The sequence below is a fragment of the Haliotis rubra genome, unplaced genomic scaffold, assembly GCF_003918875.1.
Source record: "Haliotis rubra isolate DU_JTF1 unplaced genomic scaffold, ASM391887v1 Scf1558, whole genome shotgun sequence".
Lineage (NCBI taxonomy): Eukaryota > Metazoa > Mollusca > Gastropoda > Lepetellida > Haliotidae > Haliotis > Haliotis rubra.
The window spans coordinates 116,446-139,896 of NW_025765512.1; the positions used below are offsets into that span (position 1 = coordinate 116,446).

Genomic DNA, 23,451 nt, shown 5'->3' on the forward strand with positions numbered 1-23,451 from the left:
CTGATGGTGAATCATAGGGTACTATTGATATGTATATATGTACTGTTTGAACAAAACTGTTTCATTCCTTAGATATCTTTGACCAGGAAATATTTAAATAACATTCAGTTCGGTGAAGTGTCACAGGAAATGTTTCTACTGACACGTTTACCTCGAGTAACTTAACCATACTGTGAATATAAATGATTTTTTCGAGACCCATACATGATGTTCTTTATGTGATGTTTTTTGTTTTGTTTTTTGTTTTTTTGTGTTTTTTTTATTTTGTACTTTTTTTTTCTTCTTTTTTTTTTATGTGATGTTGATATCACAAACTATTTGCTCCCGTGACAATCCTGGCTGTAATTTATATGAGGCGACTAACGGGATCGTGTGCACAGGCTCGATAATCCAAGTTAGCAGATCGATGCTCATGATGTCAATCACGTGATTGTCTCACCCATACTCGGTTATTTATATACCGCCCTCATATAAATGTTCCTGTTAAACAGGCTTTTAACAGGAAAGATAAAAAAGATACGGCATTAAGGGTGGCGGTGGTGATGAGGGTTGTAGTGGACGAGGATGGTCAGTGTTTCTCGTCACACGTTTTCGATTTTTGTAAATGGTATGAGCGTAATGATTGCATTAATTCAGTTGAGAATGTTTACGTCACATAGTAACGCACACATTGACAATTATGTTATAAATAATTACAACAATAGAGAAGAGTGAGTGAGTATGGTTTTACGCCGCTTTCAGCAATATTCCAGCAATATCACGGCGGGGGGACACCAGAAATGGGCTTCACACGCTTACCCTTGTGGGGAAACGAACCCAGGTCTTCGGCGTGACGAGCGAACGCTTTAACCACTAGGCTACCCCACCCCCCAATAATGAAGAACTTCGATGTTGATGGAACTATGTCTTGATGCGATTGTGCTGACACACGGAACTTTGTCTTCAGGTGCTGACAGTCCTGACACGGTTCTTGAAATGTTCACTGGTTCAAGGTCAACTGAGCCTGTACAGAAATGACAACATAGTTATGAAATATAAGACTGATCATATTGCGAAGTATATTGATCACATGCAGATTGTACTGATTGCAGGGCGTAATGCTGTCTCTTTATTTTGCTTGAGGCTCGTAGCAATGTTATCCTCGTCTGAAAATACCCCTTTATATTCAACACAACCTAACAGTAAAATATGATTGGTGTGTTGTTATTTTTGATTATTACTATGTATAAAACCAATCAGTTTGAAACCAACAAACACGAAAGAAATGGTATCAATAACAAGGTTACAGAAGAATACAGGTTACTGCACTGGCAGTAGATGGTAGACTAAACTTACAAATATAATGGCAGAACCATTTTAGTGGGAGTTCGGTAGTGATAATAGAGATTAGGTCAGTGAGAATAATGCTGACGTAGCAGGGGCAGGTGTCTAGCTTCCAAAATATACCCGTGCCAGACATGCATGGTGAAAACATTCTTCACACCAGCGCAGGACGTGATGGTGGATGTACTTTGAGTGAGTGAGTGACTGACTTTAGTTTTACGCCGCTTTAAGCAATATTCCAGCAATATCACGGCGGGGGACACCAGAAATGGGCTTCACACATTGTGCCTACGTGGGGAATCGAACCCGGGTCTTCGGCGTGACGAGCTCGAGCGAACGCTTTAACCACAAGGCTACTCCACCGCCCCTGAGGTTCTTTGAAGTAGAGTCCGAGTTAAAATAGGTCATGAACATCCTCAGCTGACTGCACCCTGCTGACTGAACAGAATCCAAGGAACCTTTGCTGCGGGTACCCGGTGGATTCTGCGGGTACCCATGTGGTATCCACAGTGGATCTGGGTTAGAATAGGCCCCCAGTAATGCTTCTCGGTCGTATCCACAGTGGATCCTGGGTTAGAATAGACCCCCAGTAAACAATGTCGGTCGTATCCACAGTGGATCCCAGGTTAGAATAGGCCCCAGTAAACAATGTCGGTCGTATACACAGTGGATCCTGGGTTAGAATAGACCCTCAGTAAACAATGTCGGTCGTATACACAGTGGATCCTGGGTTAGAATAGACCCTCAGTAAACAATGTCGGTCGTGTCAGTGGATCCTGGATTAGAATAGACCCTCAGTAAACAATGTCGGTCATATACACAGTGGATCCTGGGTTAGAATAGACCCTCAGTAAACAATGTCGGTCGTATCACAGTGGATCCCGGGTTAGAATAGGCCTACAGTAAACAATGTCGGTGGTATCCACAGTGGATCCCGGGTTAGAATAGGCCCCCAGTAAACAATGTCGGTCGTATACACATTGGATCCTGGGTTCGAATAGACCCTCAGTAAACAATGTCGGTCATATACACAGTGGATCCTGGGTTAGAATAGACCCTCAGTAAACAATGTCGGTCGTATCACAGTGGATCCCGGGTTAGAATAGGCCCTCAGTAAACAATGTCGGTCGTATCACAGTGGATCCCAGGTTAGAATAGGCCCCCAGTAAACAATGTTGGTGGCATCCACAGTGGATCACGGGTTAGAATAGACCCCCAGTAAACAATGTCGGTCGTATCCACAGTGGATCCCGGGTTAGAAAAGGCCCGCGGTAAACAATGTCGGTTGTATCCACAGTGGATCCCGGGTTAGAATAGACCCCCAGTAAACAATGTCGGCTGTATCCACAGTGGATCCGGGTTAGAATTGGACCCAGTAAACAATGTCGGTCGTATCCACAGTGGATCCCGGGTTAGAATAGGACCCAGTAAACAATGTCGGTCGTATCCACAGTGGATCCTGGGTTAGAATAGACCCTCAGTAAACAATGTCGGTCATATACACAGTGGATCCCGGGTTAGAATAGGCCCCCAGTGAACAATGTCGGCCGTATCCACAGTGGATCCCGCGTTAAAATAGACCCTCAGTAAGCAATGTCGGTCGTATCCACAGTGGATCCCGGGTTAGAATAGGCCCTCAGCAAACAATGTCGGCCGTATCCACAGTGGATCCCGGGTTAGAATAGGCCCTCAGCAAACAATGTTGGCCGTTTCCACAGTGGATCACGGATTAGAATAGCCCGTCAGCAAACAATGTCGGCCGTATCCACAGTGGATCACGGGTTAGAATAGGCCCCAGTAAATGATGTCCATCGTATACACAGTGGATCCTGGGTTAGAATAGGCCCCCAGTAAACAATGTTGGTCGTACACAGTGGATGTCGGGTTAGAATAGACCCTCAGTTAGCAATGTCGGCCGTATCCACAGTGGATCCCGGGTTAGAATATGCCATCAGTAAACAATGTCGGCCGTATCCACAGTGGATCACGGGTTAGAATAGGCCCCCAGTAAACAATGTCGGTCGTACCCACAGTGGATCCTGATTTAGAATAGGCCCCCAGTAAACAATGTCGGTCGTACCCACAGTGGATCCCGGGTTAGAATAGGCCCCCAGTAAACAATGTCGGTCGTACCCACAGTGGAACCTGGGTCAGAATAGGCCCCCAGTAAACAATGTCGGTCGTACCCACAGTGGAACCTGGGTCAGAATAGGCCCCCAGTAAACAATGTCGGTCGTACCCACAGTGGATCCCGGGTTAGAATAGGCCCCCAGTAAACAATGTCGGTCGTAACGACAGTGGAACCTGGGTTAGAATAGGCCCCCAGTAAACAATGTCGGTCGTACCCACAGTGGAACCTGGGTTAGAATAGGCCCCCAGTAAACAATGTCGGTCGTACCCACAGTGGATCCCGGGTTAGAATAGGCCCCCAGTAAACAATGTCGGTCGTACCCACAGTGGAACCTGGGTTAGAATAGATCCCCAGTAAACAATGCCGGTCGTACCCACAGTGGATTATGGGTTAGAATAGGCCCCCATTGAACAATGTCGGTCGTACCCACAGTGGATTATGGGTATAACAGGTCAAAAGCACAAACAAACCTGGGATGGTTAGAAACGTCTGGGAACTTCTGATATTTGGTCGTTGCCATGGTGAATTACGACGCTGTGATCCGAAAATGGGTTCTTTGCCGGCTCACGAAATTTCTATAAAACATACCTATCGTTCAAATATGTGAGAAAAGACGATGTACAGCATGCCGGTTTGCAGTAGAATATATAACCAGCGCAACTACTGAATACCAGGGAAGGAATTGGGATGTGGAAAAACGTTATATTGTACATTCTAGATTTGGTAATCATAATCCTATAAAATATAATCACCTCCACGTTTTCGTAATCACCAGTACCGTTGTGGACGAGACTGGGCCTCATTCTGTCACAAGACGGGAGAGCCTCCATTAGGGCCTCATGGAGAAATAGGTACTGCTCCTAGTGAACGAAAACACAGTTTAATGCTGGCGGAATTCAACATTATCACATGGTGTAACATGTGAAAACACAGTTTATTGCTTACGGAATTCAACATTATCACATGGTGTAACATGTGAAAACACAAATGAAATATGTACGTCGAAATAAGCAATATAAAAGCAGCGTTCGAAATACCTGCCTGCCCGACCGCCCAGGTCAGGTTATTTTCAACAGGGACTGCCAGATTCTCAAATTCACCTGCCCGACGGTCGGGTTAAAATTTAGACATGTATATGAAAATATTCATCATATTTCAGGATAATAAAACATGATGAAGTGATAACATGTATTTAAGCAAACATGTATTAAAACACAAATCTGAATTAACAGTTAATTCTTTTCTTGCACTGGTATTAGTTCTTTCAATATTTTACAAATTTTAATTTAATCATACTAAGTAAAATAGTATTTTGTGTGGGCAGGTAGGTTTTGGTTCTCTACTGGCAAGTTTTACATCTAACCAGCCCTGTGGTCTGGCTGAAATTTTTGGGAGTTTCATACCTTGATAAAAGTCGTTGTCAAACTTGAAATTATGTATTTCAGCTAGTACAGACTCCATGACATCTCACCTCGGTCTGAATGAGATCCATGCGCTGATGCCGGAGCCTGACAATGCACTCAAAGACATCCACCACACCTTCCGCCTTAGCTTGTTGGATCAAATAGTCCAGAGCGATCCAGGTCCCAGTCCGACCGACACCAGCACTGTCAAATACAACAATATGAACTCCACGAACACAAGTAATTCCCAAACCATGAAACAAATACTACACTGACCAATAACATGTACACATACAGGCCAAGATCACACTCACAACGAATTCAGCTTTCATCAAGTAATCAAATGGTTAAAGCCTTGGCTCGTTGTGCCGAAGACCTCGGTTCACTTCCCGATATAGGTACAACGCGAAACATGACAGTACAGAAAGGCAATTGGTTAATCCCTGACCCACTATTTTACAATATATAACATGTACCCTCGATGAAGGTAATCACAGTACTGGTACCTGCAATGGACAACCACTGGGCCTTTCCCAGTTGACGGGGCGTTCTTGACCAGTCTGTGGAAGTCCACCAGCGTCCCGACATCTTCTGGCACTCCTCTGTCTGGCCACGCTGTGAAGTGGTACTGCTTCAGTCTCCGAGGTAACTCCGCCTCCTGTAAAACAAATGAGTGTATTCATTTAATTTTATCATTAAAAACTGTCATTGATGGACAGAATAACAATCAGCAATACACTTTGTATTGTTATGAAATCTCGAGAGAAATTGCCCTTACCCTGTGTACAGAGGACGTCCTGACTGTGTAGTTCATCCTTACCCTGTATACAGAGAACGTCCTGACTGTGTAGTTTGTCCTTACCCAGTGTACAGAGAACGTCCTGGCTGTGTAGTTTATCCTTACCCTGTGTACAGAGAACGTCCTGACTGTGTAGTTTATCCTTACCCTGTGTACAGAGGACGTCCTGACTGTGTAGTTCATCCTTTCCTGTGTAGAACGTCCTGACTGTGTACAGAGAACGTCCTGACTGTGTAGTTTGTCGTTACCCAGTGTACAGAGAACGTCCTGGCTGTGTAGTTTATCCTTACCCTGTGTACAGAGAACGTCCTGACTGTGTAGTTTATCCTTACCCTGTGTACAGAGAACGTCCTGACTGTGTAGTTTATCCTTACCCTGTGTACAGAGAACGTCCTGACTGTGTAGTCTATCCTTACCCCGTGTACAGAGGACGTCCTGACTGTGTAGTTTATCCTTACTTTGTGTACAGAGAACGTCCTGACTGTGTAGTTTATCCTTACCCTGTGTACAGAGAACGTCCTGACAGTGTAGTTTATCCTTACCCTGTGTACAGAGAACGTCCTGGCTGTGTAGTTTATCCTTACCCTGTGTACAGAGAACGTCCTGACTGTGTAGTCTATCCTTACCCTGTGTACAGAGGACGTCCTGACTGTGTAGTTTATCCTTACCCTGTGTACAGAGAACGTCCTGACTGTGTAGTTTATCCTTACCCTGTATACAGAGAACGTCCTGACTGTGTAGGTTATCCTTACCCTGTATACAGACAACGACCTGACTGTGTAGTTTATCCTTACCTTGTATACAGAGAACGTCCTGACTGTGTAGTTTATCCTTACCTTGTGTACAGAGAACGTCCTGACTGTGTAGTTTATCCTTACCCTGTATACAGAGAACGTCCTGATAGTGTAGTTTAACCTTGCCCTGTATACAGAGAACGACCTGATTGTGTAGTTTATCCTTACCTTGTATACAGAGAACGACCTGACTGTGTAGTTTATCCTTACCTTGTATACAGAGAACGTCCTGACTGTGTAGTTTATCCTTACCCTGTATACAGAGAACGACCTGACTGTGTAGTTTATCCTTACCCTGTATACAGAGGACGACCTGACTGTGTAGTTCATCCTTACCCCGTGTAGAGAGGACGTCCTGACTGTGTAGTGTATCCTTACCCTGTGTACAGAGAACGTCCTGACTGTGTAGTTTATCCTTACCCTGTGTACAGAGAGCGTCCTGACTGTGTAGTTTATCCTTTCCCTGTGTACAGAGAGCGTCCTGACTGTGTAGTTTATCCTGTGTACAGAGGACGTCCCTGTACAGAGGGACGTCCTGACTCTGTGTAGTTTTATGTACAGAGAACGTCCTGACTGTGTAGTTTATCCTTACCCTGTGTACAGAGAACGTCCTGACTGTGTAGTTTATCCTTTACCCTGTGTACAGAGAACGTCCTGACTGTGTAGTTTATCCTTTTCCTGTGTACAGAGAACGTCCTGACTGTGTAGTTTATCCTTTCCCTGTGTGTACAGAGAACGTCCTGACTGTGTAGTTTATCCTTTCCTTACAGAGGACGTCCCTGTGTACAGAGAGAACGTCCTGACTGTGTAGTTTATCCTTTCCTGTGTACAGAGGGACGTCCTGACTGTGTAGTTTATCCTTTCCTGTGTACAGAGAACGTCCTGACTGTGTAGTTTATCCTTTCCCTGTGTAGAGTTTATCCTTTACCCTGTGTACAGAGGAGAACGTCCTGACTGTGTAGTTTATCCTTACCCCTGTGTACAGAGAGGACGTCCTGACTGTGTAGTTTATCCTTACCCTGTGTACAGAGGACGTCCTGACGTCCTGACTGTGTAGTTTATCCTTTCCCTGTGTACAGAGGACGTCCTGACTGTAGTTTATCCTTTCCCTGTGTACAGAGGACGTCCTGACTGTGTAGTTTATCCTTACAGAGAACGTCCTGACTGTGTGTATCCTTTCCCCAGAGAGAGACGTCCTGACTGTGTAGTTTATCCTTACCCTGTGTACAGAGAACGTCCTGACTGTGTAGTTTATCCTTACCCTGTGTACAGAGAACGTCCTGACTGTGTAGTTTATCCCTTACCCTGTGTACAGAGGACGTCCTGACTGTGTAGTTTATCCTTACCCCTGTGTACAGAGAACGTCCTGACTGTGTAGTTTATCCTTACCTGTGTACAGAGAGAACGTCCTGACTGTGTAGTTTATCCTTACCCTGTATACAGAGAACGTCCTGACTGTGTAGTTTATCCTTACCCTGTGTACAGAGAACGTCCTGGCTGTGTAGTTTATCCTTACCCCTGTGTACAGAGAACGTCCTGACTGTGTAGTTTATCCTTACCCTGTATACAGAGAGGGACGTCCTGACTGTGTAGTTTATCCTTACCCCTGTATACAGAGGACGTCCTGACTGTGTAGTTTATCCTTACCCCTGTGTACAGAGGACGTCCTGACTGTGTAGTGTATCCTTTCCCTGTGTACAGAGGACGTCCTGACTGTGTAGTTTATCCTTACCCTGTGTACAGAGAGCGTCCCTGACTGTGTAGTTTATCCTTTCCCTGTGTACAGAGAGCGTCCTGACTGTGTAGTTTATCCTTTCCCCTGTGTACAGAGAGGACGTCCTGACTGTGTAGTAGTATCCTTACCCTGTGTACAGAGAACGTCCTGACTGTGTAGTTTATCCTTACCCTGTGTACAGAGAACGTCCTGACTGTGTAGTTTATATTTTCCCTGTGTACAGAGAGAACGTCCTGACTGTGTAGTTTATCCTTTCCTGTGTACAGAGGACGTCCTGACTGTGTAGTTTATCCTTTCCCTATGTACAGAGGACGTCCTGACTGTGTAGTTTATCCTTTACCCTGTGTACAGAGAGCGTCCTGACTGTGTAGTTTATCCTTTCCTTGTGTACAGAGAACGTCCTGACTGTGTAGTTTATCCTTTCCCCTGTGTACAGAGAACGTCCTGACTGTGTAGTTTATCCTTACCCTGTATACAGAGGACGTCCTGACTGTGTAGTTTATCCTTACCCTGTGTACAGAGAGACGTCCTGACTGTGTAGTTTATCCTTTCCCTGTGTACAGAGGACGTCCTGACTGTGTAGTTTATCCTTTCCCTGTGTACAGAGAACCTCCTGACTGTGTAGTTTATCCTTACCCTGTGTACAGAGGACGTCCTGACTGTGTAGTTTATCCTTTCCCTGTGTACAGAGAGCGTCCTGACTGTGTAGTTTATCCTTTCCCTGTGTACAGAGGACGTCCTGACTGTGTAGTTTATCCTTACCCTGTGTACAGAGGACGTCCTGACTGTGTAGTTTATCCTTACCCTGTGTACAGAGAACGTCCTGACTGTGTAGTTTATCCTTACCCTGTGTACAGAACGTCCTGACTGTGTAGTTTATCCTTACCCTGTGTACAGAGAACGTCCTGACTGTGTAGTTTATCCTTACCCTGTGTACAGAGGACGTCCTGACTGTGTAGTGTATCCTAACCCTGTGTACAGAGAACGTCCTGACTGTGTTTGTTTACCTGTTACAGAGAACGTCCTGACTGTGTAGTTTATCCTTACCCTGTGTACAGAGAACGTCCTGACTGTGTAGTTTATCCTTACCCTTTGTATACAGAGGACGACCTGACTGTGTAGTTTATCCTTACCCTGTGTGCAGACTGTGGACGTCCTGACTGTGTAGTGTATCCTTACCCTGTGTACAGAGGACGTCCTGACTGTGTAGTTTATCCTTACCCTGTGTACAGAGAGCGTCCTGACTGTGTAGTTTATCCTTTCCCTGTGTACAGAGAGCGTTCTGACTGTGTAGTTTATCCTTTCCCTGTGTACAGAGGACGTCCTGAATGTGTAGTGTATCCTTACCCTGTGTACAGAGAACGTCCTGACTGTGTAGTTTATCCTTACCCTGTGTACAGAGAACGTCCTGACTGTGTAGTTTATATTTTCCCTGTCTACAGAAAGCGTCCTGACTGTGTAGTTTATCCTTTCCCTGTGTACAGTGGACGTCCTGACTGTATAGTTTATCCTTTCCTTGTGTACAGAGGACGTCCTGAGTGTGTAGTTTATCCTTTCCCTGTGTACAGATAGCGTCCTGACTGTGTAGTTTATCCTTTCCCTTTGTACAGAGAACGTCCTGACTGTGTAGTTTATCCTTTCCCTGTGTACAGAAAACCTCCTGACTGTGTAGTTTATCCTTACCCTGTATACAGAGGACGTCCTGACTGTGTAGTTTATCGTTTCCCTGTGTACAGAGAGCGTCCTGACTATGTAGTTTATCCTTTCCCTGTGTACAGAGAGCGTCGTGACTGTGTGGTTTATCCTTTCCCTGTGTACAGAGAACCTCCTGACTGTGTAGTTTATCCTTACCCTGTATACAGAGGACGTCCTGACTGTGTAGTTTATCGTTTCCTGTGTACAGAGAGCGTCCTGACTATGTAGTTTATCCTTTCCCTGTGTACAGAGAGCGTCCTGACTATGTAGTTTATCCTTTCCCTGTGTACAGAGGACGTCCTGACTGTGTAATTTATCCTTTACCTGTGTACAGAGGACGACCTGACTGTGTAGTTTATCCTTACCGTGTGTACAGAGAACGTCCTGACTGTGTAGTTTATCCTTACCCTGTGTACAGAGAACGACCTGACTGTGTTGTTTATCATTACCCTGTGTACAGAGGACGTCCTGACTGTGTAGTGTATCCTAACCCTGTGTACAGAGAACGACCTGACTGTGTTGTTTATCCTTACCCTGTATACAGAGAACGACCTGACTTCGTAGTTTATCCTTACCCTGTATACAGAGGACGACCTGACTGTGTAGTTCATCCTTACCCCGTGTAAAGAGGACGTCCTGACTGTGTAGTGTATCCTTACCCTGTGTACAGAGGACGTCCTGACTGTGTAGTTTATCCTTACCCTGTGTACAGAGAGCGTCCTGACTGTGTAGTTTATCCTTTCCCTGTGTACAGAGAGCGTCCTGACTGTGTAGTTTATCCTTTCCCTGTGTACAAAGACGTCCTGACTGTGTAGTGTATCCTTACCCTGTGTACAGAGAACGTCCTGACTGTGTAGTTTATCCTTACCCTGTGTACAGAGAACGTCCTGACTGTGTAGTTTATCCTTTCCCTGTCTACAGAGAGCGTCCTGACTGTGTAGTTTATCCTTTCCCTGTGTACAGAGGACGTCCTGAGTGTGTAGTTTATCCTTTCCCTGTGTACAGAGAGCGTCCTGACTGTGTAGTTTATCCTTTCCCTGTGTACAGAGAGCGTCCTGACTGTGTAGTTTATCCTTTCCCTGTGTACAGAGAGCGTCCTGACTGTGTAGTTTATCCTTTCCCTGTGTACAGAGGACGTCCTGACTGTGTAGTTTATCCTTACCCTGTGTACAGAGAACGTCCTGACTGTGTAGTTTATCCTTACCCTGTGTACAGAGAACGTCCTGACTGTGTAGTTTATCCTTTCCCTGTCTACAGAGAGCGTCCTGACTGTGTAGTTTATGCTTTCCCTGTGTACAGAGGACGTCCTGAGTGTGTAGTTTATCCTTTCCCTGTGTACAGATAGCGTCCTGACTGTGTAGTTTATCCTTTCCCTGTGTACAGAGAGCGTCCTGACTGTGTGGTTTATCCTTTCCCTGTGTACAGAGAACCTCCTGACTGTGTAGTTTATCCTTACCCTGTGCCCAGAGGACGACCTGACTGTGTAGTTTATCCTTACCGTGTGTACAGAGAACGTCCTGACTGTGTAGTTTATCCTTACCCTGTGTACAGAGAACGACCTGACTGTGTTGTTTATCATTACCCTGTGTACAGAGGACGTCCTGACTGTGTAGTGTATCCTTACCTTGTATACAGAGAACGACCTGACAGTGTAGTTTATCCTTACCTTGTATACAGAGAACGTCCTGACTGTGTAGTTTATCCTTACCCTGTATACAGAGAACGGCCTGACTGTGTAGTTTATCCTTACCCTGTATACAGAGAACGTCCTGACTGTGTAGTTCATCCTTACCCTGTGTACAGAGGACGTCCTGACTGTGTAGTGTATCCTTACCCTGTGTACAGAGAACGTCCTGACTGTGTAGTTTATCCTTACCCTGTGTACAGAGGACGTCCTGACTGTGTAGTTTATCCCACTTCCCTTACCCTGTGTATCCAGTGTAGAGAGGACGTCCTGACTGTGTAGTTTATCCTTACCCTGTGTACAGAGGACGTCCTGACTGTGTAGTTTATCCTTTCCCTGTGTACAGAGAGCGTCCTGACTGTGTAGTTTATCCTTTCCCTGTGTACAGAGAGCGTCCTGACTGTGTAGTTTATCCTTTCCCTGTGTAGAAAAGACGTCCTGACTGTGTAGTGTATCCTTACCCTGTGTACAGAGAACGTCCTGACTGTGTAGTTTATCCTTTCCCTGTGTACAGAGAGCGTCCTGACTGTGTAGTTTATCCTTTCCCTGTGTACAGAGAGCGTCCTGACTGTGTAGTTTATCCTTTCCCTGTGTACAGAGGACGTCCTGACTGTGTAGTTTATCCTTACCCTGTGTACAGAGAGACGTCCTGACTGTGTAGTTTATCCTTTCCCTGTGTACAGAGAGCGTCCTGACTGTGTAGTTTATCCTTTCCCTGTGTACAGAGAGCGTCCTGACTGTGTAGTTTATCCTTTCCCTGTGTACAGAGGACGTCCTGACTGTGTAGTTTATCCTTACCCTGTGTACAGAGAACGTCCTGACTGTGTAGTTTATCCTTACCCTGTGTACAGAGAACGTCCTGACTGTGTAGTTTATCCTTTCCCTGTGTACAGAGGACGTCCTGACTGTGTAGTTTATCCTTTCCCTGTGTACAGAGGACGTCCTGACTGTGTAGTTTATCCTTACCCTGTGTACAGATAGCGTCCTGACTGTGTAGTTTATCCTTTCCCTGTGTACAGAGAGCGTCCTGACTGTGTGGTTTATCCTTTCCCTGTGTACAGAGAACCTCCTGACTGTGTAGTTTATCCTTACCCTGTGTCCAGAGGACGTCCTGACTGTGTAGTTTATCCTTACCGTGTGTACAGAGAACGTCCTGACTGTGTAGTTTATCCTTACCCTGTGTACAGAGAACGACCTGACTGTGTTGTTTATCATTACCCTGTGTACAGAGGACGTCCTGACTGTGTAGTGTATCCTTACCTTGTATACAGAGAACGACCTGACTGTGTAGTTTATCCTTACCCTGTGTACAGAGAACGTCCTGACTGTGTAGTTTATCCTTACCCTGTATACAGAGAACGGCCTGACTGTGTAGTTTATCCTTACCCTGTATACAGAGAACGTCCAGACTGTGTAGTTCATCCTTACCCCGTGTACAGAGGACGTCCTGACTGTGTAGTGTATCCTTACCCTGTGTAGAGAGGACGTCCTGACTGTGTAGTTTATCCTTACCCTGTGTACAGAGGACGTCCTGACTGTGTAGTGTATCCTGACCCTGTGTACAGAGGACGTCCTGACTGTGTAATTTATCCTTACCCTGTGTACAGAGAGCGTCCTGACTGTGTAGTTTATCCTTTCCCTGTCTACAGAGAGCGTCCTGACTGTGTTGTTTATCCTTTCCCTGTGTACAGAGGACGTCCTGACTGTGTAGTTTATCCTTTCCCTGTGTACAGAGAGCGTCCTGACTGTGTAGTTTATCCTTTCCCTGTGTACAGAGAGCGTCCTGACTGTGTAGTTTATCCTTTCCCTGTGTACAGAGAACCTCCTGACTGTGTAGTTTATCCTTACCCTGTGTACAGAGGACGTCCTGACTGTGTAGTTTATCCTTTCCCTGTGTACAGAGAGCGTCCTGACTGTGTAGTTTATCCTTTCCCTGTGTACAGAGAACGTCCTGACTGTGTAGTTTATCCTTTCCCTGTGTACAGAGGACGTCCTGACTGTGTAGTTTATCCTTACCCTGTGTACAGAGAACGTCCTGACTGTGTAGTTTATCCTTTCCCTGTCTACAGAGAGCGTCCTGACTGTGTAGTTTATCCTTTCCCTGTGTACAGAGGACGTCCTGACTGTGTAGTGTATCCTTAACCTGTGTACAGAGGACGTCCTGACTGTGTAGTTTATCCTTACCCTGTGTACAGAGAGCGTCCTGACTCTGTAGTTTATCCTTTCCCTGTGTACAGAGAGCGTCCTGACTGTGTAGTTTATCCTTTCCCTGTGTACAGAGGACGTCCTGACTGTGTAGTGTATCCTTACCCTGTGTACAGAGGACGTCCTGACTGTGTAGTTTATCCTTCCCCTGTGTACAGAGGACGACCTGACTGTGTTGTTTATCCTTTCCCTGTGTATTGAGGACGTCCTGACTGTGTTGTGTATCCTTACCCTGTGTACAGAGAGCGTCCTGACTGTGTAGTTTATCCTTTCCCTGTGTACAGAGGACGACCTGACTGTGTTGTTTATCCTTACCCTGTGTACAGAGGACGTCCTGACTGTGTAGTTTATCCTTACCCTGTGTACAGAGGACGACCTGACTGTGTTGTTTATCCTTTCCCTGTGTACAGAGGACGATCTGACTGTGTAGTTTCTCCTTACCCTGTGTACAGAGGACGTCCTGACTGTGTAGTGTATCCTTACCCTTTGTACAGAGGACGTCCTGACTGTGTAGTTTATCCTTACCCTGTGTACAGAGAGCGTCCTGACTGTGTAGTTTATCCTTTCCCTGTGTACAGAGAGCGTCCTGACTGTGTAGTTTATCCTTTCCCTGTGTACAGAGGACGTCCTGACTGTGTAGTTTATCCTTACCCTGTGTACAGAGAACGTCCTGACTGTGTAGTTTATCCTTACCCTGTGTACAGAGAACGTCCTGACTGTGTAGTTTATCCTTTCCTGTGTACAGAGAGCGTCCTGACTGTGTAGTTTATCCTTACCCTGTGTACAGAGGACGTCCTGACTGTGTAGTTTATCCTTTCCCTGTGTACAGATAGACGTCCTGACTGTGTAGTTTATCCTTTCCCTGTGTACAGAGAGCGTCCTGACTGTGTGGTTTATCCTTTCCCTGTGTACAGAGAACGTCCTGACTGTGTAGTTTATCCTTACCCTGTGTACAGAGGACGACCTGACTGTGTAGTTTATCCTTACCCTGTGTACAGAGAACGTCCTGACTGTGTAGTTTATCCTTACCCTGTGTACAGAGAACGTCCTGACTGTGTAGTTTATCCTTACCCTGTGTACAGAGGACGTCCTGACTGTGTAGTTTATCCTTACCTTGTGTACAGAGAACGTCCTGACTGTGTAGTTTATCCTTACCCTGTATACAGAGAACGTCCTGACTGTGTAGTTTATCCTTACCCTGTATACAGAGAACGTCCTGACTGTGTAGTTTATCCTTACCCTGTATACAGAGAACGTCCTGACTGTGTAGTTTATCCTTACCCTGTGTACAGAGGACGTCCTGACTGTGTAGTTTATCCTTACCCTGTGTACAGAGGACGTCCTGACTGTGTAGTTTATCCTTACCCTGTGTACAGAGGACGTCCTGACTGTGTAGTTTATCCTGACCCTGTGTACAGAGAACGTCCTGACTGTGTAGTTTATCCTTACCCTGTGTACAGAGACGTCCTGACTGTGTAGTTTATCCTTACCCTGTGTACAGAGAGCGTCCTGACTGTGTAGTTTATCCTTTCCCTGTGTACAGAGGACGTCCTGACTGTGTAGTTTATCCTTTCCCTGTGTACAGAGAACGTCCTGACTGTGTAGTTTATCCTTTCCCTGTGTACAGAGAGCGTCCTGACTGTGTAGTTTATCCTTTCCCTGTGTACAGAGAACCTCCTGACTGTGTAGTTTATCCTTACCCTGTGTACAGAGGACGTCCTGACTGTGTAGTTTATCCTTTACCCTGTGTACAGAGAACGTCCTGACTGTGTAGTTTATCCTTTCCCTGTGTACAGAGAACGTCCTGACTGTGTAGTTTATCCTTACCCTGTGTGTACAGAGGACGTCCTGACTGTGTAGTTTATCCTTACCCTGTGTACAGAGAGGACGTCCTGACTGTGTAGTTTATCCTTTCCCTGTGTACAGAGGACGTCCTGACTGTGTAGTTTATCCTTACCCTGTGTACAGAGAACGTCCTGACTGTGTAGTTTATCCTTTCCCTGTGTACAGAGAACGTCCTGACTGTGTAGTTTATCCTTACCCTGTGTACAGAGAACGTCCTGACTGTGTAGTGTATCCTTACCCTGTGTACAGAGAACGTCATGACTGTGTAGTTTATCCTTACCCTGTGTACAGAGAACCTCCTGACTCTATAGTTTATCCTTACCCTGTCTACAGAAAACGTCCTGACTGTGTAGTTTATCCTTACCCTGTATACAGAGGACGTCCTGACTGTGTAGTTTATCCTTACCCTGTGTACAGAGAACGTCCTGACCGTGTAGTCCATCAGCTCCTCCTCGGCCACACACTGGACATGGACATCGTTATAGTCAGAGCCTGGCTGGCCGAAGTCCGGCCAGTACTTCTCACACTTTGCCTGGGAAATTTGAATGAGTGCGTGTATTTAAATACTGTCCTTCTTATAAATATCAGTTCATAATAACATAATTCACACAATATTATAATGATGTGCACTACAAGACTTCCCATATTATTCCATAACCAAAACACCTCTCGGGAAAACCTCATGCAGCCTGACGCAATTTTACTGCGAGTTGAAGGCAAAGAGATATGCATTGTGTGTAGAACAAAACATCCAGGGAGATAATTCGATTTTTTCAATATGTGCATCGTTCGAATATTTGCGGGGTCTAACAATTTTACAAAATATAAAATGATATTAAAAACAATACACAGCAAAAACAAACAAATTAGGAAAATACCAAAAGGAGTTTAGTGTTTTCGGGGTTTACAATTACATAAGATATAACATTATCACAGTTACCTAGACAGATGAAGAGGACGTGTTAATCATATACTCAAGGGCAAAAAGTTGTTGTGACTCACAAACAATCAGTGCAGTTGCATACTACAAAGGCTTGATCTACATGTTCTTATTTAATAGATTATTTGAAGTCGGTTAAAGTGTTCGCTAGTCACACCGGTTCGATTCCCCATATAAGTACAATGTGTAAAGCCCATTTCTGGAGTCCCCCGCCGTGATATTGCTGGAATATTGCTAAAAACGGCACAAAACCTTACTCACTCACTATTAATACCTTTCTGTTTTCTACACAGTTTGTTAACATGATTATTTTGCTGGCATCTATTTCCCATATCATCCTCCAGAAGTCTCGAATAACGTCTCCATAAGGTCCTGAAAAAGTAGAGAGAAAATTGTTTTAAGAAATTAGATGCCAGTTCACACATTTCATCTGGAACACTTTCCTCCCAAAACCGTTGCACTGTAAACAGGAAACAGCAAGCCTGGGAATATTACCTTGTGTGGCTACAAATGTGTGTTTCTCCCCGTATCCCTGAAACAAGGAAATAACAGTGTCAATAGCCATTGAATTAACGTTTCATGAGTGAGTTAATGATTGAGTATGGTTTTACGCTGCTTTTAGCAATATTCCAGCAATATCACGGCGAAGGACACCAGAAATGGGCTTCACACATTGCACCCATGTGGCGAATCGAACCCGGGTCCTCGACGTGACGGGCGAACGCGTTAACCGATAGGTTACCCCACCACCCCTAACATTTCATGAGTATTCAGCACCTTCATATAATAGTAAGTATAATTTGATCAGTGTCACAAATTTACTGTATGATCTCAGGGTTGATGCCCCTAAAAACCAACTCCAATGCATTGAATTTTAGGCTTAGCATAGCTCTAGGGCTTTGGCGAGGGCTTTGGCGAGGGCTTGGGCGTAGGCGAGGGCGAGGGCATGGGCGAGGGAGGTCTGTTCTGTAATATGCCTTACCTACACCCATAACAGATTTGAACATCGATGTACGTATTGGGGTTACGATGACATGCATCAACCAAGGCTGTGACCCTGAGAAGTCGATTTGGACGTGTCTTAAGACAAGCTTGGGTGACTAAACATAAATTATGTCTTCACGGGGATTGGGAATAATCTGGACAGGTGTTGAACAATTTAGTCTTTGATGATTGGCGTAATACTGAAGCTAAAAGTTATCAGTTTATAATCTATTTTCCAGGATAGTTCAATAATAATGTCGCTGCCATAATGATAACTTACATTTATGTAGCTAGCGTTGATGTAGTCGGATCTACGGATGTTGGGGATAGGGGAAAGTTTGACTCTGCAATGATCATCTGGAAAAAAGGAAAACATAGCTTTGTCACAAAATATACAATATACAACATTCAAGAATGACTAGACTCTTTTATCTGCCAAAGCAGATTATATGGTGCCAAGAGGCAATACACCTTTGAAAATAGATACTATTATATGATATATACATAGATCACTGAAACAACAAGGAGAGTTCTATGCCACTTAAACAAGAGATCACTGAAAGTTTGGAATTACGGGAAAGGATTACTGATGACACCGGGTGTTCGCGAAAAGGATAAGCATGTCCTGTTCCACTGGTACCACAACTACGAGAGTGATATACACTTCGGTAACATCAAAGATTATATTGCATTGGATTAGAAATGATCTAAACGTTATAAACACACCAATATCCACTACAGCTGAACTATAATCTACAAATATAGATCTTCCTGAACCGCTGTGGCGGTATGATGGTATTGTAACTAACTCGTCTATATATACTTACATGGCAGTATGTTTCTATATCTGTTTTTGCAAACATTTTCTGGCAATTCGGCTTCGTCACACGGCCCAAGTTTGCCACACGGAAGTTCCTTTAACATCACAAATTTATATATCAGACTTAGAATTCATCAACCCATGCTAAAATCCTTTGTAGGTCAAACGCACTCGTGTGTATGGAAGATTATCGTGGGTCTAGAAAGAAAATTAATGAAATAATCGGATATCCATCACTCGCTAAGAACTTATGTGGTTGTTAGGCACCAAAAGGTGAATTGATATCTAATTGAAACTTGGATCTAGGAAAGATAGGAACGTATTCGTAAATGCTAAAACACCTTAAATGACAGCTGGGTATACCCTACATGCAAATACAATCAGCCATGACCATACATAACACTGCTCTGTGAAACCACCCCTTCTCTTCATCTGTTCAACGTAGAGTCGCAGGCCTTGCACCATCACCTCTGTTGACCACATAGCTACTAGGTTTGACTTGTCCGTTACGTGACACGCAGGAGGACCAAGGTCACCATCATGACATGACTCTCTGGGTGAGATCAGGTGAGCGGATGCAGATTGGTGGGTGAAGGCAAATCCTGAATGTCTCGCTGTGCTGTAATCGTCCTCGACGTCTGCACTTGTCAAGGGCTGTAACTCCTGATAGTCAGAGTTCTCAGGTGTTGCAACACCTGGAACACAATGTGGGGTTTTAACAATTCATTCATTTAAATGTTTCAAACCAAGCGCCTACTTTGTACAAAATCTCGACTACGAGTACCCACATTATACAGTGACATTGTCCCACTTCACACATGACACTAATGTGGGGCGGTGGGGTAGCCTAATGGTTAAAGCGTTGGCTCATCACGCCGAAGACCCGGGTTCGAATCCCCACATGGGTACAATGTGTGAAGCCCATTTCTGGTGTCCCCCGCCGTGATGTTGCTGGAATATTGCTAAAAGCGGCGTAAAACCAAACTCAGTCAGTCAGTCAGTCATGACACTAAGCACTCTTGTGGAGCACTCAGCACTCAAGATTTATAATGATGGTATGATGTTTAAGCTACCAAATGTTTCTGATTCAATGATTCAGTGTGTATTCACAACTTCTCAGTTACCTCTGGGTGTTGACTGATACGAAGGGTTGATCAATGACATTGGAGTCGGGCTGCTTCCAGGATGGCCGACAATGTATCTCCATTTCAGGATATTGTTAAGTTTATTCCTGAAAGGAGAAAACATAACAGTCAATATGAGCAACTGAGAAATCTCAGAAAAACTGGTTTCTATGACACACTTCATGAATAATGAAATCATGTTGCTATTTGCAAGTCAGATAGGATTGTTTTCTTGCTGTTTAAAGCTGCACTCAGCAATATTCCAATATGTTAACGGTCTTGCATGATAAGAAATAACATAGATTATGATGTTTGTAGTACCTACCTTTTTATGGCATATAGAGCCATAGAAAGAAGAATGATGATGGTCACAAACAGAGCCAGCAGCCAAGCGACAACTGTTGCTGTAATATACGATATGAAATATACCATAATATCCACAAAAGTTATTTATTTCTTCCCATGGAATGGCAGTAGATAATGTTTCCATTCCGTAACATTTACCATTGAATAGTTGTGTGCCTCGCATTTTGACATAGATTCCGCCAATTTAATATTTGCATGTTTTCGGATTTCTCTTAATATTTCCAATAATATCAATATATTTTGAAAATTTTTATTCTGTTGGACTACATGTACAAATGCTTATTCAAAGTTGGGAATAAGGACTTTTACACAAGTTAATTTTCTTAGATTTAATAAACTACACTAAAGACATCCATATTTCGTAAACATGTCTTCTTGAGGGGCGAACCTGGTGACATTTCCACCTACCACAGAAACTGGTGCCATTTTTATTTTAATAATCACGGCTTAAACTGTCGTGTTTGGTGTGTGCTAACGACCTAATGTCAGTTTGTCGCCCTTCTGAAACCTTGAAACACCTTGAATCAGAGATGAGAGTCAATCGCCCATACGACCGTACATATAAAGCAAAAAAGAGAAGGTAAAAGAGCAGCGTCTCGTCGTTTGCTTTGCAATGAAATCCCTGAAGGCTCAATTCGTAGCGTGATATTTAACTGACGTCATTTGTAAATTGTCTCTGAGCGTTAGAAATGTAGAGAAATTAAGTAACATGCGCAAGTCAGCATGATCGGATAACAGTTGCAAAATTTTAGTGAGTGAGTGAATGAGTTTAGTTTTACACCGCATTCAGCAATATTCCAGCTATATGGCGGCGGTCTGTAAATAATCGACTCTGGACCAGACAACCCAGTGATCAACAGCATTAGCACCGATCTACGCAATTGGAACAGCATTGCACACCGACACTCAGATAGTACAATGTTTCCTTACGGCTAAAACATATAAAAGTTCAAAAGTGAAAGAAATTGATAATTCTATTTTCGAATGATTACTCAATATGCCTGTTTACTCGGGTGCGAATCCGGCGCGGCAATAAGTAAGTAATAGGTTCACGTTTCATTTGTAGAGTTACTCAACAGATTAATGAAATACCACAAAAAAAGATAAATGCTCTCATTGCATCATTATAAATGCACAAAACATATGTATTATGTCTAAACTTCGTTTGTCCAAAGGCAATAAATCAATGTTTTTGTCAATCATCACAAAACTGACTCAATATTTCTCATAAAATTTATCCTTAACATTAAGTTAATTAATAATGGAAGGACCTGCCTAGTTCGCTTAAAGGAAATATAAACATTATTTCCATCAAAACCTGACCCAACTTCCGCACAAAAACGTGCAATATGTGACCTGTGGCAATCTACGCTTTACGTGTGTCTGATATAGCATATGTCACTATGGATAGTTAGCGTGATACAAAGATGATATCAATATATCTGTTTTGAAATAAATGTATATATCAAATAGATCGTTTCGGGCCCATCGCTATTTAAACAATATACATTATATCTAAAGATTGCTTTTGAACCGGCGACAATGGTGCATGACATATTGGTGTGCAATGGCAGATACCAGGAATGACAGTCTTGACCTACGTTTTGGCTAATAGTATCCTCTCGATCGAAACAAATCTTTGACAGAATAATAGTGCTACAATTCAAACCAGTATGTAAATGTACTTCTATATTTAATGATAAAAGAAATATACAATAATTCACGTAACAATGTCAGCATATTAATACAAATCTGAACTGTTACTCATACATACATTTGGGATTACTCTTCATCAGTAAAGTAAAGTAGGACTTTTTAACATACAGTATAAGGAGTTTTAACATAAATATTATTGCTTTCTTCTATCGTGCATTATCATGTCTAGGGAACTGAATATATTTTTAGTGGTCGTCTGAACACTTTGTATGTGAAGGAGTACTGAACGCTTGTCTGTCATTCCTTGCATCTATTTATGATATTCTGAATATATGGTTCTCACGTGTCACATCGGAACTAGGGCTTTCACCGCACGCACTTTCGTTGCATTCTGCCATGCACCACCCGCTGCGACAACCATTGACACAGGTGCCGTTACTTTGAAAACACAATATGACATCATGCTGCTTCAAACAGTTTCTGCTGCAATTGGACTGACATTCTCGCCCATGTAGGCTTGGTTTACATCCGTCCATACAGAATCCATCTGTGATGTTACAACTCCCATTAAGACAACCGTTGCACTTTTCCTCACAGGTGTTTCCGAAATAACCATGCTCACACGACATACAGTTGCTGGTATTCTGGTCACATTCAACACAATGTCGAGGACAGGACATGTTACAATATGTCCCCCTGAATCTCTCCCTACAAGACAAACATGAGCCATCGTATCTGTTGCAGGCACCAGCAGCACAGTTGTCAGGACATCTGGTACTACACGTCGGTCCATACCATCCCAGTACACAACCATACTCACATTCCCCAGATGTCTGACTACAACTTGTATTGAGACAATTTACACTGCAGGTATTACGACACTGGTGGCCAAAATATCCCTTTCTGCATTGACAGCTTCCATCCCTGTTACACCCTTTCGTGGCACATCCAGCAGAACAGTTTTTCTTGCATTGGTCGCCATGAAAACCATCCAAGCACTCCATGCATGTTCCGTTCTGATGGCAGTTTGAATGTTCACAGTTGTTACTGCAGAGTGTGCAGCATTCCTTACCATGCCATCCACTGTTGCAACCTTTTAAACATTTACCTATTCTTGAACAAGATTTATCCACACATTCTCCACATATTTTATCACATTTTGGTCCGAAATATCCTTCCTTACAACCATTAATGCAGATTCCAGAGAAGTTACATGACTTCAATCTACAGTTACTGTTGCATCGCTGTCCACATTCACGTCCATAGAATCCAGGGTTACATCCACACAGACAGGTTCCATTTGTGCGGTGACAGTTTGAGGGTGTGTCTGTACAGTTACCACAGTTGTCACATGTTTTGTCGCACTTCTGATCATATCTGTTCTGTGGACAGTTTGCACATTCACCAGAAATGGGGTGACAAATACCATCCAAACACCATTTGTTGCACGTATGTTCACAGTTTACTCCCCATCTCCCAGGTATTGTACAAGGACACTTCCCGCTGTACTCAGGAGGCATTCCATCCCAGCATTCCTCGCAGCTGCTGCCATTCCAGTACTGTCCACGTTCACAGTTCACTGAATAAAAGAATCGTCCTTGTATTAAACCAGTTCAAGTCAGACGACGTTTTACATAATATTGTATTTGAATAAATAAATTGTGAATAACTATTTATGTTAGCTACGTCAGAACGTTTATGGACAATCTGTGGCTCGACAGACGAGGCCTCCGAAGCGATTTATACCTACAGAGGATTTCATCTTGTCAGAGAATTGTCAGCATATATTCCACTCGGCCTTATACCTGCAGATTTGTTAATCCTGACAAAGGAAAGTTAGCATATATTTCAATCAATTTGGTCGGAAACAAATATTCTCATGAAAGGTGTTCAGACTTTACACATATTTGAGGATACAGGTTACTACTGATGTTAGTATGGTATGAA

General features: G+C 43.8%; 2 protein-coding genes across 2 annotated transcripts; both read right to left on the bottom strand.

Moving 5' to 3' along the window:
- Nucleotides 1–873: 873 nt before the first annotated feature.
- On the bottom strand, nt 874–20,011 carry LOC124270897 (receptor-type tyrosine-protein phosphatase T-like). The gene is made up of 13 exons (XM_046705960.1): nt 19,987–20,011; nt 19,808–19,886; nt 19,483–19,589; nt 18,755–19,053; nt 18,366–18,453; nt 17,819–17,895; nt 17,050–17,086; nt 16,829–16,926; nt 16,021–16,146; nt 5,364–5,515; nt 4,926–5,061; nt 4,207–4,314; nt 874–1,003 (listed from the first exon to the last, which is right to left on the bottom strand). Exons 1-13 carry the CDS (start codon nt 20,009–20,011, stop codon nt 980–982), a joined length of 1,356 nt encoding a protein of 451 aa, XP_046561916.1. The 3' UTR covers nt 874–979.
- A 1,606-nt stretch (nt 20,012–21,617) lies between these two features.
- Nucleotides 21,618–23,080, bottom strand: LOC124270899 (multiple epidermal growth factor-like domains protein 11). The gene has a single exon (XM_046705963.1). It carries the CDS (start codon nt 23,022–23,024, stop codon nt 21,819–21,821), a length of 1,206 nt encoding a protein of 401 aa, XP_046561919.1. The 5' UTR covers nt 23,025–23,080; the 3' UTR covers nt 21,618–21,818.
- Between the last annotated feature and the right edge of the window lie 371 nt (nt 23,081–23,451).